We start from the raw sequence: 13,699 nt of genomic DNA, 5'->3' as shown, positions 1-13,699 counted from the left end.
TTCAGTGAATCAATCGGTGAGTCAAATATTTGTGCGTCCAGCGCTTGTATACGAGCCCCCGGCACCAGACTCACGTGACCTCCAATCGTTAGAACTCTTGTATCTGACCTCCACTCTCTGACCTGTGAGCCTCGTGTGTTGGATAGTAGTAGCGCAATGGAAATGTACATACGTTGAATTTCTTTCGCACCGTACGTAGCTGTAGCTACTACATGTGTAGCTACTACATGTGTAGCTACTACACGTTTAGCTACTACACGTGTAGCTACTTTTGCTACGAGGATAAATCCGGCCACTGTGGTGTTTGGGCGGTCGCGGACATCTCCCGGTGCGGGCGACGGTGACCGTCGGCCCCTGTCCCCGCGTGTCCCGCAGAAGGTGCTGAGCGCCGAGCTGGGCGAGTGCTGGCGGGACGGCCTCGCCGAGTTCAACGAGCGGCCCTTCGCGGCCGCCTCCATCGGCCAGGTGCACCTCGCCCGGCTCCACGACGGCCGCCAGGTGGCCATGAAGGTCCAGGTGAGAGGGACTCCCCCCCCCACTCCCGCCCCCCCCCCCGCGCGGAGGGGTGGGAGGTGCGGGGGCAGGGGGTGAGGGATCAATTCTCAGCACTGACAACACCGCCGCCACCGCGGCGCTCGTGCCAGGCTAGGTGCACTTGCTCCCACCACCGCATGACGGTGGTGCAAAAATTTATGGTTTAGTGGACCTAGGGGTGGGCCACCATACACACGTGCGCACAGTACAACGCACCACGCGTACACACTACACATGTACACTCCAAGAGGCTTTATTTTCCTGATGCCACAATTGCTCCAGATTACGATCCCGCTGATGATGATGATTCTGCTGACGATGATATGATTATGCCACTGGTGATGCTGCTGATAATGCTGCTGCTGATGCTGATGATGCTGCTGATGATGCTACTGCTGATGATTCTCATGATGCTGCTGATAATGCTGCTGCTGATGCGGATGCTGATGATGATGCTCATCATGTTGCTGATCATGCTGCTGCTGATGCTGATGATGATGATGCTCATCATGTTGCTGATGCTGCTGCTGATGCTGATGATGCTGCTGCTGATGATGCTGCTGCTGATGATTCTCATGCTGCTGATGATGCTGATGATGATGCTGCTGATGATGATGCTCATGATGCTGCTGATGATGATGCTGCTGCTGATGATTATCATGCTGCTGCTGATGCTGATGATGCTGCTGCTCTTGTTGCAGTACCCCGGAGTGGCCCAGAGCATCGAGAGCGATGTGGAGAACCTGATGATGGTGCTCAGCGTGAGCAAGCTGCTCCCCGAGGGTGCGTGCCTCCACAGAGACCGGGGTCAGGGTCAGAGACCAGGGGTCAGGGTCAGAGATCAGGGGTCAGGGTCAGAGACCAGGGGTCAGAGACCAGGGGTCAGGGTCAGAGACCAGGGGTCAGGGTCATAGACCGGAGGTCAGGGTCAGAGACCGGGGGTCAGGGTCAGAGACCAGGGGTCAGGGTCATAAACCGGGGGTCAGGGTCAGAGACCGGGGGTCAGGGCCAGAGACCGGGGGTCAGAGTCAGAGACCAGGGGTCAGGGTCAGAGACCAGGGGTCAGGGTCAGAGACCAGGGGTCAGGGTCATGTGAACGTCTTGGTGACTGGTCTATGCGTTGGTGGGTGCATGTGTCCGTATTACTGTGTCCATATGCCTGTTCGTGTACGTGTGTGTGTGTGCATGTGGGGAGTGGTGGCGCAGTGGTTAGCGCATTGCGCTCCGAGCCCCACGACTGGAGTTCGATTCCTACTCACGACCAATAATCGTGGCGAATATCTGAACTGGTCCTGGGCATCCCCTAGGTCGACTCATCATTAATTGAGTACCTATTGCGGTGTGTAAACATCACCACTGGGGAGACAAAGGCGGCCGGGCACGGTGTTTGCCACCCCCAACTCCCTCACGGCGCTGATCGCTAGCAGCACTTGCCCCAAGAGTCCGTCGAGGCTATATAGGGGGGATCTTTGTCTTCGTGGCGCAGGGCTGTTTGCGGAGAATGTGGTGGAGGTGCTGGGCCGGGAGCTCGCGTGGGAGTGCGACTACGAGCGCGAGGCCGCGTGCACGCGTCGCTTCCGGTGAGACGCGCACACGCAACGAGCGCACGCACGGAGTGTGTCCGTGTCTTCGTGTCTCCGTGACTCACTCCGTGTTCCCGTGTCTCCGTGTCCCTATGTCTCCGTGACTCACTCCGTGTCTCCGTGACTCACTCCGTGTTCCCGTGTCTCCGTGACTCACTCCGTGTTCCTATGTCTCCGTGACTCACTCCGTGTCTCCGTGTCTCAGTGACTCACGCCGTGTCTCCGTGTCTCCGTGACTCACTCCGTGTTCCCGTGTCTCCGTGTCCCTGTGTCTCCGTGACTCACTCCGTGTCCCTGTGTCTGCGTGACTCACGCCGTGTCTCCGTGTCTCCGTGACTCACTCCGTGTCCCTGTGTCTGCGTGACTCACGCCGTGTCCCTGTGTCTCCGTGACTCACGCCGTGTCTCCGTGTCTCCGTGACTCACTCCGTGTCCCTGTGTCTCCGTGACTCACTCCGTGTCCCTGTGTCTGCGTGACTCACGCCGTGTCTCCGTGTCTCCGTGACTCACTCCGTGTCCCTGTGTCTGCGTGACTCACTCCGTGTCCCTGTGTCTCCGTGACTCACTCCGTGTCTCCGTGTCTCCGTGACTCACTCCGTGTCCCTGTGTCTGCGTGACTCACGCCGTGTCCCTGCGTCTCCGTGACTCACGCCGTGTCTCCGTGTCTCCGTGACTCACTCCGTGTCCCTGTGTCTCCGTGACTCACTCCGTGTCCCTGTGTCTCCGTGACTCACTCCGTGTCCCTGTGTCTCCGTGACTCACTCCGTGTCCCTGTGTCTCCGTGACTCACTCCGTGTCCCTGTGTCTGCGTGACTCACGCCGTGTCTCCGTGTCTCCGTGACTCACTCCGTGTCCCTGTGTCTCCGTGACTCACTCCGTGTCCCTGTGTCTCCGTGACTCACTCCGTGTCCCTGTGTCTCCGTGACTCACTCCGTGTCCCTGTGTCTCCGTGACTCACTCCGTGTCCCTGTGTCTGCGTGACTCACGCCGTGTCTCCGTGTCTCCGTGACTCACGCCGTGTCTCCGTGTCTCCGTGACTCACTCCGTGTCCCTGTGTCTGCGTGACTCAGGCCGTGTCTCCGTGTCTCCGTGACTCACGCCGTGTCTCCGTGTCTCCGTGACTCACTCCGTGTCCCTGTGTCTGCGTGACTCACGCCGTGTCCCCGTGTCCCCCGTGTCCCTCGTGTCCCTGTGCAGGACCCTGCTGCTGGAGGAGGAGGCGCTGTTCGTGCCGCGCGTGGTGGACGAGCTGAGCAGCGCCAGGGTGCTCACCACGGAGCTCGTGCCCGGCCTGCCGCTCGACCACACCGAGTCGCTCGACCAGGAGACGCGCAACTGGGTACGGGGTCACGGGGTCACCCGGGGCCGCCAAGCGCAGTGCAGTTTTTCAATGAACGAGTGGAGAACGCTCCGCGCTTTTTCTTTGCGGTTGTTGCGGTGACGCCGTTATGCTTGGGTGTGTGTGTGTTGACGTGTGTATGTGTATTGGGACGTGTGTGTGTGTGTGTTCCTGTATATGGGGATCTGTGGCTCACTGGTAAGCGTGCTGTGCTACGAACCCGGTGACCTGAGTTCGATTCCCGCTCACGATCAACAGCAGCGACAATTATCTTAAGCGGTTCTAAGCCTCCCCTACGTGGACCCAGCCTCAAATGGGTAGCTGGTGCGATGTGTAAATATTTCTACTGGGAAGACAAAGGCGGTTGGGCGTGGTGCTGGCCACCCACCCTCTCGTGTGCAGTGCCGGCCATCGCAGGCGCTTGCTAACAGCACTTGTCCCTACAGCCTGTTAAGGCTATACAGGGGATCTTTGTCTTTGTGTGTGTTTGTGTATTCACATGTTTGTATGTATATATGTTCATGTGTGTGTGTTAGCGAGCGTTACCAATTTGCTGATGATGGAATATCAATTTAAAGTTTTCGTGACTGCAGGGATTCATCTTGTTGGTTCTTTCGGTAAAGTCACGTAGAAGGGAAGTAATACAATAATAAAAACAAAACATAATAAATTAATTCTTACGACGTTTCGGACGGCTGCTGGTGTTGTGGCCGAAACGTCGTGAGAATGAATTTTATTATGTTTTATTTTTGTTATTTTATTATTTCCCTTCTACGTGACTTTACCGAAAGAACCAAGAAGATGGAATATCACTTACGCATTCTGCAAACGGGTCCACGCGTAATACCTACGGTTCTCCACCGTGCCAGAGCCTTAACAGGTCGAGCGTGCCGTGTGTCTCTCCCGCTGTGCAGATCTCCCTGCACATCATGCGCCTGTGCCTGCGAGAGCTCTTCGAGTTCCGCTTCATGCAGACCGACCCCAACTGGTCCAACTTCATCTACGACCCCGAGACCCGCAGAGTGAGTCACGGAGGGGGGGGGGGGGGCATGTCCCAGGTGCCGGGTCCCAGAGTGAGTCACGGGGGGGGGCCCACGTCCAAGGTCATAAGGTGCCAGCTCCCAAACCCTGTGTGCTATATTCTAGATCCCAGGACACAGGTGCCAAATCCCAGATCCCAGGTGTCACATTGCAAATCCCAAATTCCAGGCCCCAGATCCTCAGTGTCATAATCTAGATCCCAGGTCACAGGTCCCAGATGTCATCTTGCACATCCCAGATATCAGATTCCAGGTGCCAGATGTCACATTGCAGATCATCCCAGATACCAGATTCCAGGTGTGATATTCAAGATTATTTCAGATCCTAGGTCCCAGATCCCAGGTGCCAAATTCCAGAAACCCAGTTTCCCAAATCCCCACGGTCTCAAATCCCAGGTTTTGATCCCAGATCTCACTCATCCTAGGTCCCAGATCCCAGGTGCCAGATTCCAGGTCTCAGAGCTCATATCTTGAGTCCCAGGATGGGTGGCAGGGTGGGAGGATGGGTGGGAAAGTGCCACCGCCTACTCTGTCGATCGAGGAAACTCGGAGGTAGCTCTGCAACATCCGCTTCTGCCGGCGCCTTCTCTAACACGGGGCGATGCGCGGCCCCTGCGAGATTCCCGAACCGTGCCACTCACTCACCAGAGGTCGCAAACGGGTTTTGATTCCTTACTCGTACTCGTACCCGGCCGCACAAGGGTCGCAAACGTACCCTACCCGATACCCGGCCGGGTATGGGTAGGGTACGGGTATCGGGTACCCGACTGCGACCTCTGGGATGAAGCCATGTTGCAGGCGCGGGTGGGTTGATTCTAGGAACTTGAATTGTGAGAAGAGACAAGACATTGGGAAATGAGTGACAAACGGTTACTCACCAGTGACTCACGGTCTACCCGTACCCGTACCCGGCCGCACCAGGGTCACAAACGCGTACCCGTACCCAGCCGGGTACGGGTAGCCGGGTATCGGGTAGGGTACGGGTATCGGGTACCCGATTGTGACCTCTGTCACTCACTGACGCCACACGCGGCACAGCATGCGGGGCAAGGCGACTGCCACGGCACGCTGGCTCGCGGAGGGCGCCACCTCGTGGCGGGCTCTTGGGATGCGTGCGCCTCTGTGCGTGTCTCGATTCCCACACAGCCAACATCGGCGATGAATATTCGAAACGGTCCTGGGCTATTCCTCGAGGTCGACTCGGCCTTAAAACGAGTTCCTTGAAGCGCCATGTAAACATCGCCACCGGGGAGACAAAGGCTGCCGGGCGTGGTGCTGGCCGCACCGCCCCCTCCGGCGCAGTTCCGGCCTTCGTAGGAGCTCGCTCACAGCGCTTGCCCCAGAAGACGATCGTGGCGGGGGGCGGGGGGGGGGCATGTTTGTCATTGTGTGCGCGTTGCGTTGCGCGTGCTCAGGTGGGGCTGCTGGATTTCGGAGCGAGCCGTGACTACGAGAAGCGATTCATCGACCACTTCCTCGAGGTGAGCGGCAGTGGCGGCAGTGGTGGCGGTGGTGGCGGTGGTGGCAGTGGCGGCGGTGGTGGCGGTGGTGGCAGTGGTGGCGGTGGTGGCGGTGGCGGGGGAGGACCTCCGTCTGTGAACCGTCGTGCGGCAAAACCCCCGGGGCGAGGGGGGGGGGCAGGGGGGGGGGGCACGGGGGTCCGGCTATCGGGAGCATCTCTCCAGCACTTTGCACGCGGCAAGCGACCCACATCGCATCTCAACACGTTTGAAAGGGGCACCCCCCGTGGCAGCTGTCCCTGTGCGACACGAGTTGACTCAGAACCTTGCCGGGTGCCGGTCAGTCTGGCAGCAGGGGGAGATGATTGCTGCGTTGTGGTCTAGCAGGCGGTGCGTAGGCCTCGTAGCAGTAGTAGTCACAGTAGTAGTATATTCACGGCCAATACACCCACCGCAGTATTGACCAGGGCGGCCTGCTGGATTGCGACCGCGAACCTCGCCGTGCGAGCTGCCTCACCCCCCCCGTCGCTCCCACCCCCACGCTCTACCCCCCCCCCTAGCTTGTGATGTCGGCATCATGCGGGGACAAGCGGCGCGTCGTGGAGGAGCTGCGGGAACTCAAGTTCCTCACGGGATACGAGACCAAGGTGAGCGTGCCGCCACTCACCCCGCCACTCACCCCGCCACTCACCCCGTGCCTCACCCTGCCACTCACCCCACCACGCACCCTGCCACTCACCCCGCCACTCACCCCGTGCCTCACCCTAACTCTCACCCATCCCAGGAGGGAAGCTGCCACCGTAATGGTCGGCGCACTGGAGTTGCAATTTGGTCGATTACAACTCCCACCAACCCTCACCCTCTCACCCTCTCACCCTCTCACCCTTTACCCGTCCTCTCTCACCCCGGCTCACCCCCCCCCCTCCCCGCACCAGCTGCTGGAGGACACGCACGTGGACGCGGTGATGATCATCGGGGAGGCCTTCTCGGGGGACGCCGCCTTCGACTTCGGCTCCCAGTCCACGACGCGCCGTGTCGTCGGCCTCATGCCCAGCGTCATGCGCCAGCGCCTGGCGCCCCCGCCCGAGGAGAGCTACTCGCTGCTGCGCAAGCTCTCCGGCTCATTCCTCATCTGTGCCAGGCTCGGTGCGCGCATCTCCTGCCGCCCGCTCTTCCTCGACGTCTACAACAAATATCGGGCGAGCGCGTGATCGCGCGCGTGGGCGGGCAGGCGGGATGGCCAGTGGGGGTGTGGGTGGATGGGTGGGAGGGCGAGATGGTGGACAAGTGAGCGGAGAAGATGATGTGCCGGCTGGTGGGTGGGCGAGAGAACAAGCTGGCGGATGAGCGAGCAAGTTGGAGCGTGGGCGAGTTTATAATCTGTTGGGCGAGCAAACGAACATATGGGTGGGTGGGTAGGCGAGCGAGCGAGCGGACAAGCAGGTGGACTGGCGAGTTGGTGAGCGGGCTAATGAGTCGGTGAGCGTGCACGGAGCGACGATCGACGGAGGCCATTAGCGGCTGCAGCTCGGACTGTGAACAGCGGTGGAGGAGACTTGAGTGTGGGTCTTTTGTTCCATTTGGGGTTTGGGTTTTACTTTTGCACGGGAAGTTCTCCGTGACCGGCGCTTGGGATGGACGGCGAGCGTGGGATGATTGCGAGCTTGGAGAGCGGCGAGCGAGCGGATTCACTGGGAAAACGATTCCCCTTTTGTGTTGTTTTTGGGGCCTTGCCGACGAACAGTGACTTTGGTTTTATCTGCGGTCGCCCCGTTGGCGGTTTTGTGATCTTCCTTCCGTTGTCTTGAACTCTGTCTCGTGGAGACTTTCGCGAACTCTGCGGGCCGCCGACCTTTGAACTTTCGCGGGTGCCGCCCCGTCTCTGAGAAGGCGTTTTCGACGTTGCAGAAGGGGTGGAAAAAAAATAATCGTCGCGAATGACGACAGCAAAACTCGACTTCTGAACCTTCCCTGATAAAAATGTCTTTTTTTTTGAGTTTCGAGTTTAACATCCGAGCCCTCGACGCAACGCGCGTTAGCGAGCGCCCACCAACGCGATCACGCCCAGCCGAAACCACAAAGGACGTTCTAGAAACGCATCCTCCACCAGGTGACGACGCCTACAAGACGGCGCCTGCACACGGAAGACCGCACGGCAAACTTTCACCTCTCACCGCTTTTGAGCTCCTAACCTTTACAGGAGGTCACTGGGGGGGGGGGGGGGGGCGGCTTTGAGGCACAAGCTCCCGTCGCTGGTGCTGAGCCGGCCGTTGAGTTGACCAGAGGCCCGCCTGCGTTGTTGGCGGAGATGGAAGTCTGCGACGTATTTTGCAGGGGCGCCGGAGTCGTGCAAAAAAAGGATTCCTATACCAAGTTTTCCGCTGAACTATTTTTGTTTGGCTAAATGTTTTTGGCAGAAACTGCCCCAAAATGAAGATGTTCTGTCCGTTTCTTTTTTTCTTGGTGGAAATCTCCAACGCAATTTACGCGTTTGAGTCTTTTTTTGTTTTGCTGCGGCAATCCGATTGCCGCCAATTTTACCGCCACCCCCCTCCACCAAAATCGGCGGAAGTCGCCGTTTGGCGGAATGCAGCGTGGCAGGATTCGCCCCCCGCCGTGAGCAATGGGGGGGGGGGGGGGGTGGAACCGCAGAGCGGCACGGAGCGGCGGTGAAACCGCAACCGCTAGCCGCTGCCTTCGCGACAAAAAAAGAAAAATACTAAATTGATATATTTTTCCAAAACGATTTGAAATCACGCCAATCGCCGCCGTTGCTGACGCGGCGTTTTTTGTTGTTTTGTCACGCGGCTGCCGTTTCACGCGAACGACTGCGTTGCAAAACGAGGTTGTAGACGGCGCTTATTCGTTATCGTTGCTGCTGCTGCATACAGTGATGATGACGACGAGGGTGGCAGTGATGTTTTGTTGTTGATGTTGATTTAAATTTGTGGTACCTTTTTTTTTTTAAACAACAAGTGTTAATTTCCATGCCCATGGGAGGGCGGCAGACGTGGGAGCGTTGTCACGGTGACACCGCTCCTGGTTTCTCACGTGAGTCCAGCAGCAGCAGTGAAGGCCCTGGGTGAGAGGGCGGAAAATCTGGTGAGCGGAGGCCCTGGGTGGGTGAGTGAAGGTCCTGGTGAGACAGTGAAGGCCCTGGATGAAAGTGAAGGCCCGGGTGAGTTAAGGCTCTGGGAGGGTGATTGAGTGACGCCCTAGTGGGTGGGTGAGAGAAGGCCATGGTGGGTGGGTGAGAGAAGGCCCTGGTGGGTGGGTGAAGGCCCTAGTGGATGAGTGACGGCCCTCGTGGGTGGGTGACTGAAATCCCTGGTGGGTGAAAGAAGGCCCTATTGGATGAGAGAAGACCCAAGTGGGTAGGAGAGTGAAGGCCCTAGTGGGTGTGTGAAGGCCTTGGTGGGTGGGTGAGAGAAGGCCCTGGTGGGTGGATGAAGGCCCTAGTGGATGAGTGACGGCCCTAGTGGGTGGGTGAGAGAAGGCCCTAGTGGGTGAAAGAAGGCCCTATTGGATGAGAGAAGACCCAAGTGGGTAGGAGAGTGAAGGCCCTAGTGGGTGGGTGAAGGCTCTGGTGAGAGAAGGCCCTAGTGGGTGAGAGAAGGCCCGAGTGGGTGGGTGAAGGGCCTGGTGGGTAAGAGAAGGCCCAAGTGGGTAGGCCGCACAGTACATTAATTGAGCAGTGGCGCTGCGCTGTGTGTGTTTACCCAAGTTGCAGTCAACACCAACGTAACATTCAAATGAAATTAATCAAGAACAAAAACATATATAATCATACCTCCCCCACCCCCCAAAAAAAAAACAACCTTGAGATAGTTAAGTTTTGTGCTCTTAGTAGTTTACTCTCAGTTTTATATTTGTATAATTTTGAAGTTTGTCGTCATGAATCATTGCGATCCCGATGGGCTTATCTACCTAACGAGTCGGTCTCGTCTCTCGGGATTTCGTGACGAGGTCACGTGGGCTACGTCACAGACCCCCCCCCCCCCCGATCCCTACGTCACAGACCGAGCCCCCCCCCCCCCCGACCCCTACGTCACAGACCGGCCCCCTCCCCGCCCACCGGGAAAAATTTACTGCCCCCCCACCATCACCATCCCTCCTCCCCCCAATTCGAGCCCGATTGTCATACAGGCTGCACCACGTGGGACGAGGCATCCGTTCGGAGCGCGTGCAGCTTTGCGGACACAGAACAAACGTGCACGTCGTGCCGACGTTTCGCGTCCGCGCGCTGGGAGCTTGGGGTTTGGTGGATCGACGCCTGAAAAAGGACCCGGCCCCGTGCGAGCAAAAACGTCGGACGTCGCATTCGAACAGGACGCGGTACAAACTCGGGTTGCCACCTCTGAGAAATGAAACAACAACACAAAACAGCGACATGTCACGGGGTACATGAATATATCACCGTACCAGTAGAGGTGGGAACTGTGAGTAACAAAAAACAAACCTTGCCGTGAGTGGTGCAGTACAGGAGTAGAATTTACACCATTGGAACCTCATTTGCCAGTAAAAATAAAAAAAAAAATTTACCCTTCTATCTGGCAACAAAACTGACACCTTCTTTGAGTTGTGCGCCTTTTGGCGTCATCTGGTCCAACCCATGTGAGACAAGGCTCTAAGGAAAGCTGTCTCGGGTGTGGACCAATCAACTTCAAGGACAGTGCACATTATCAGAGCTGTGTTTTTTGTTTGCATTATGACTGCAGGTATTGTGGTCTATGCAAACATGACTCCTTGTAAAAAGGTGTCAGTTTTGTTGCCAGATAGAAGGGTAAAAAACCAATTATCAGGAGTAAAATTATCACGCAATGGACAAACACCGGGACATGGAATCCGGGATTGCCCCGGAACCTGCACCAGTTGACGTCTCGTCCTGGACGACGAGGGCAATTGTGGCGAACACGAGGGGCAGGTGGCAAACCTTCGTGCGGGAATCTTGACGGCACGTGGAGCGGAACGTCGGACTATCGCATCCGAAGGAACAGCAGGCGGCAGCGGTGGGGGGCGACTCCACGGGCAGCGTGGTGCTTCTGTGCCGGCCTTGACGATGAATTTCGCGCGATGATGTCTTTCGCTCTCTCTCTCGAGGTTTTATTTGTTGATGCGGCGTATCGCGCTGTTGCGTGTTTGTTGTTAGTTTCTGTGAGCCCCCCTCCTCCCTCCCTCCCCCCTTGGCTGTGCTGGTTTCATGAGTTATTTGTCTACGCGTGGTAGAGGCTCAAATAAAAACGACGACAACAACACGTGTTCGGCAAGACTTGATGGAGGTCTTTGTTGTTGCGGCCGCTTGCAGCTCTGTACCCGTGGCGGTTCGGAATCAGAATAGTTGTTGACGCTGGACGAATCCGATGAGCTGTGAAGCTATTTTTCGCAGACGTCCAGTAAGTGGGCGCTCACCACATGGGAGTCGAGGACCTCTGGGACATATATATAACATTTATGGGAGCAAAGCGAGGAAGGAACGGGAGAGAAAAGAGAGAGGAATAATAATAATAAATATTTTAAAATACTTTTAAAAAACACGCTTTAATGAAATGTACCGTACTCGGAATGGAAGAACCCCACGACTCCAGGAAGTGGGCCCGCAGCTTGCCACAGCGAAAGGGGCCGTGGTGATCTACAGGCAAGGTGAGTTGAGCGTGGACAATTAGAGCCGTAAAAAACATTGTTTAAAAATGTATATATTTAATGATAGAATATAGTATTGTCATCGGTATGACACACCTATACCAAGTTTGCAGTCGGTACGACATTGGGAAGACGGTTGAAATTGAGTTCCAAGATTTGAGGCTACGACAACAGACAGAGTGAGTTAAATAAAAGCGTGTACAATGTTTCAAAAAAATATTTTTTTACATTTTTATGATAGAATATAGTCTTGTCATCAGTATGACATAAGTATACCAAGTTTGCAGTCGACAGCACATTGGGAAGTGGGTTAAAATTGAGTTACAACATTTTTGAAGGATACGACAACAGACGGAGTGAGTTAAATAAAAGTGTGTAATAATAAAAATAGCAGGAAGCGAGAGGCAATATTCGTGGTCAGGAGGAATGAGAGGGAGGAGGAGGAAGCGGCATTACACGGTCACCCCCCCCCCCCCGCCCGCCGCCCCCCTCACCAGGTTCCTAAACAAGTGCATTGTGTTCTTGGTTCTTTCGGTAAAGTCACGTAGAATGGAAATAATAAAATAATAAAAATAAAACATAATAAAAACAGAGTCTGTCTGTCTTCTCGACAGACCTGTTCTTCACCTGAGGACGGCTGCTTGCGTTGTGGCCGAAACGTCGTGAGAATTATTTTATTATGTTTTATTTTTTCTTATTTTATTATTTCCATTCTACGTGACTTTACCGAAAGAACCAAGAAGATGAATCCCTGCAGTCACGAAAGCTTTAAATCGAAATTTAAGTGCATTGTGACTCACCTTGTCTCAGGCAACCATCACAATGCAGCTGGGCACATCTCACCGACTGGTAGCAGCGGCAGATAGCTGCAGACCGGTGTCTCGCCCTACTTGGGACTCATCAGCACAGCGGAGTCACCGTGATGATGAGTCATTGCTCGTCGTTTATAAGAACAGATTGGAATAAACACAAAACTGAACACATTCGCTAATTTTCGATTTAAAGCTTTTGTTACTGCAGGGATTCGTATTCTTGGTTCTTTCGGTAAAGTCACGTAGAAGGGAAGCAATAAAATAATAAAAATATATAACAATACAATTCTCACGACGTTTCGATTGCAACACAAGCAATCATCATCAGGTTATGATCAGTTTTCGATTGCAACACAAGCAATCATCATCAGGTGATAATCAGTTTTCGATTGCAACACAAGCAATCATCATCAGGTGATGATCAGATGATGATGATTGCTTGTGTTGCAATCGAAACGTCGTGAGAATTTTATATTTACTATTTTTACTATTTTATTATTTCCCTTCTACGTGACTTTACAGAAAGAACCAAGAATACAATACATTCGCTAATAACACGCAAGAGTCATCTGCGCTATGAAGAAGGAGGGCCATTGCCCGAAACGTCGCCTGCCTTATAACGTTATCCTATATCAACAGCGTCCTCCGTCCGGTCATTCTCGGCGCGTGAGTGCCGGAGACGTGACAGCAGAGGGCGCAACGGGAGCACAGTGACCCGCGCCGTGGTTCCTCGTGAGAGCCTCCCCCCCCCCCCCTCGGGGGTTCCTCATCGCAAGGTCCCGCGGGTCACTGGCACCTCCTGGTGGCCTTTAGTGCGCCCCCCCCCCCACCCCCGACGAGACACAACGAGTGAGAAGAGCGGTGGAAAGTAAGTGGATGGTGAGTGGTAGGGGTGGTGATAGCCTGGTGGCGGTGAGTGTGTGGTGGTGGTGAGTGAGTGGTAGGGGTGGTGATTGTGGTGGTGAGTGTGTGGTGGTGGCGGTGAGTGTGTGGTGGTGGTGTGTGAGTGGTAGGGGTGGTGAGTGTGTGGCGGTGGTGGTGGTGAGTGTGTGGTGGTGGTGGTGAGAGTGTGGTGTTGAGTGTGTGGTGGTGAGTGGTAGGGGTGGTGATTATGGTGGTAGTGGTGGTGTTGAGTGTGTGGTGATGGTGGTGGTGAAAGTATGGTGGTGGTGAGAGTGTGGTGGTGGTGTGTGAGTGGTAGGGGTGGTGAGTGTGGTGATGGTGTGTGAGTGGTAGGGGTGGTGAGTGTGGTGGTGGTGTATGAGTGGTAGGGGTGGTGAGTGCGTGGTGGT

The 13,699-nt window shown here is 55.6% G+C and overlaps 1 protein-coding gene across 5 annotated transcripts in view; it reads left to right on the top strand.

Moving 5' to 3' along the window:
- The window catches only part of LOC133362365 (atypical kinase COQ8B, mitochondrial-like), a 49,361-nt gene extending 38,164 nt beyond the window's left edge, over positions 1–11,197 (top strand). For all 5 annotated transcript variants that reach the window (XM_061581322.1, XM_061581313.1, XM_061581304.1 and 2 more), the window contains 8 exons: positions 376–516; positions 1,236–1,317; positions 2,021–2,114; positions 3,314–3,455; positions 4,370–4,477; positions 5,911–5,976; positions 6,516–6,602; positions 6,891–11,197. In XM_061581322.1, the coding sequence (XP_061437306.1) occupies positions 376–516; positions 1,236–1,317; positions 2,021–2,114; positions 3,314–3,455; positions 4,370–4,477; positions 5,911–5,976; positions 6,516–6,602; positions 6,891–7,166 (996 nt within the window). In that variant the 3' untranslated portion in view covers positions 7,167–11,197. The remainder of the gene's footprint in view (positions 1–375; positions 517–1,235; positions 1,318–2,020; positions 2,115–3,313; positions 3,456–4,369; positions 4,478–5,910; positions 5,977–6,515; positions 6,603–6,890) is intronic.
- Positions 11,198–13,699: the final 2,502 nt, after the last annotated feature.

Source organism: Lethenteron reissneri, chromosome 8, assembly GCF_015708825.2.
Source record: "Lethenteron reissneri isolate LAM-NWPU_2019-01 chromosome 8, ASM1570882v1, whole genome shotgun sequence".
NCBI classification, from domain to species: Eukaryota; Metazoa; Chordata; class Hyperoartia; order Petromyzontiformes; family Petromyzontidae; genus Lethenteron; species Lethenteron reissneri.
This window is presented reverse-complemented; position numbering and strand designations above follow the sequence as displayed.